At 72.3% G+C, this 1,831-nt stretch overlaps 1 protein-coding gene across 1 annotated transcript in view; it reads left to right on the forward strand.

Annotated features, from left to right (window-relative positions):
• The window catches only part of CHLNCDRAFT_142743 (hypothetical protein), a gene marked incomplete at both ends in the record, with an annotated part of 4,502 nt that overhangs the window by 1,111 nt on the left and 1,560 nt on the right, over nucleotides 1–1,831 (forward strand). Inside the window, 2 exons of the mRNA XM_005849404.1 lie at nucleotides 84–172; nucleotides 323–1,697. Of these exons, the coding sequence (XP_005849466.1) occupies nucleotides 84–172; nucleotides 323–1,697 (1,464 nt within the window). The remainder of the gene's footprint in view (nucleotides 1–83; nucleotides 173–322; nucleotides 1,698–1,831) is intronic.

The raw sequence follows: 1,831 nt of genomic DNA on the forward strand, positions 1-1,831 counted from the left end.
CGCGCGCCCATCGCCCCTGCCACCCCTGCTTCCAAAAATCGCCTGGCGGCCGTGGGAGCCCTCCCCTTGTGTTGTCGTCCCAGGCGGCGTGGGCATGGGCCCCGTAGGCAGGCCCAACTTTGCCCAGACCTTTTACTACTCGGGCACCCTGCCCATCAGCAACATGCCACAGGTGTGTGTGTGGGGGGCGGGGTGGAGGGGAGGGGGAGGGCAGGGCAGATGAGAGGGGGCAGCCACGCCCAGCCAGCTGCCTGCCCTGCTTCTGCACGCGCTCACACCCCTCCACCCCGCTCACCCCCGCCACCCACGCCCCCACCCGCAGAACTACCGCGCCGTGAGCAACACGTTTGGGTGGACGTCGCTGACCACGGCCCCCGCGGTGGGCGGCGCCGCCTCCGCCCCATCCCCAGACGCGCTCTCCCAGGCAGAAGACAACCTGTACAGCAAGCAGCGCTTCCCATACCCGCCCGTCGTCGTGGTGCCGGTCAGCGGCGGCGACGACGACGGCGCCGCCAACGGCACCAGCAGCGCGAGTGGTGGAGGCGGCAGTGGCGAGGACGGCACGGCCGGCGGCGGCGGCAGCGGTGACGGGCTGCCCGAGCGCGCGGTACTGGTGCCCATCAGCGCCATTGAGGGGCAGCTGGGCGGCGCGGGCAACATCTTCGACGGCCCGCTGCCCGCCGACGCCTCCAGCCAGCTGCCGGATGCCCAGGCGACAGCAGGCGGCGACGGCGGCGACGACGGCACCTCCGCTCCCACCGACGGCGCCGCCGCTGCGGATGGGTCCTCTGGCGGTGCAGGCGCTGGCTCCCAGCCCGGCAGCCAGGAGGCAGGCGACACCCAGCAGGACGGCGACGCGCTGCAGCAGTCCAGCGCAGAGGAGCAGGAGGGAGGCGCTGGGGAGACGGAGGGCGGTGTGGGTGGTGATGGCAGCGGGCAGGGGGAGGCGCAGGAGGAGGGGCAGGAGGGGGGCGGCGGCCAGGGGCAGCAGCCCAACCCTTTTGACCCCGAGCAGGTGGATGACCCGGCCTACCAGAACCCGCCGCCAGAGCCCGACCTGCCCCCTGCGCAGCAGCAGCAGCAGGTGGAGGAGCAACAGCGGGAGCAGGAGCAGGAGCAGCAGGGTCAGACGCCAACGCCAGAGGGCCAGACGCCCACACCAGAGGGGCAGGGCCAAACGCCGACGCCTGATGGGATGACGCCCACACCCGATGGCCAGACGCCGACGCCAGATGGGCAGACGCCGACGCCAGATGGGCAGACGCCGACGCCAGATTGGCAGACGCCGACGCCAGATGGGCAGACGCCGACGCCAGATGGGCAGACGCCGACGCCAGATTGGCAGACGCCAGATGGGCAGACGCTGACGCCAGATGGGCAGCCGCCGACGCCCGATGGGCAGACGCCGACGCCCGATGGGCAGACGCCGACGCCAGATGGGCAGACGCCGACGCCAGAGGGCGAGCCGCCCACACCAGAGGGGCAGACCCCGACGCCAGAGGGGCAGACGCCGACCCCCGATGGCAGCGGCAGCCCCTCCCCGCCCCCTCCCGAAAATGATGGCAGCGCCAACCCCACCGCCCCCAGCCCGCCACCACCCAACAATGATGTCAGCAACCCTTCCGGCCCCAGCCCACCGCCTCCCACAAAACTCGGCGGCGTGAACCCCACCACCCCCAGCCCTCCTCCACCTGATGGTGATGACGGCATCACTCCCACCAGCCCCTCCCCACCTCCTCCAAAAAACGACGGCGGCGCCAACCCCACCACCCCCAGCCCTCCACCACCTGATGGTGATGGCGTCATCACTCCCTCCGGCCCCAGCCCCCCG

This window comes from Chlorella variabilis (genome assembly GCF_000147415.1).
Source record: "Chlorella variabilis unplaced genomic scaffold CHLNCscaffold_5, whole genome shotgun sequence".
Classification (NCBI taxonomy): domain Eukaryota; kingdom Viridiplantae; phylum Chlorophyta; class Trebouxiophyceae; order Chlorellales; family Chlorellaceae; genus Chlorella; species Chlorella variabilis.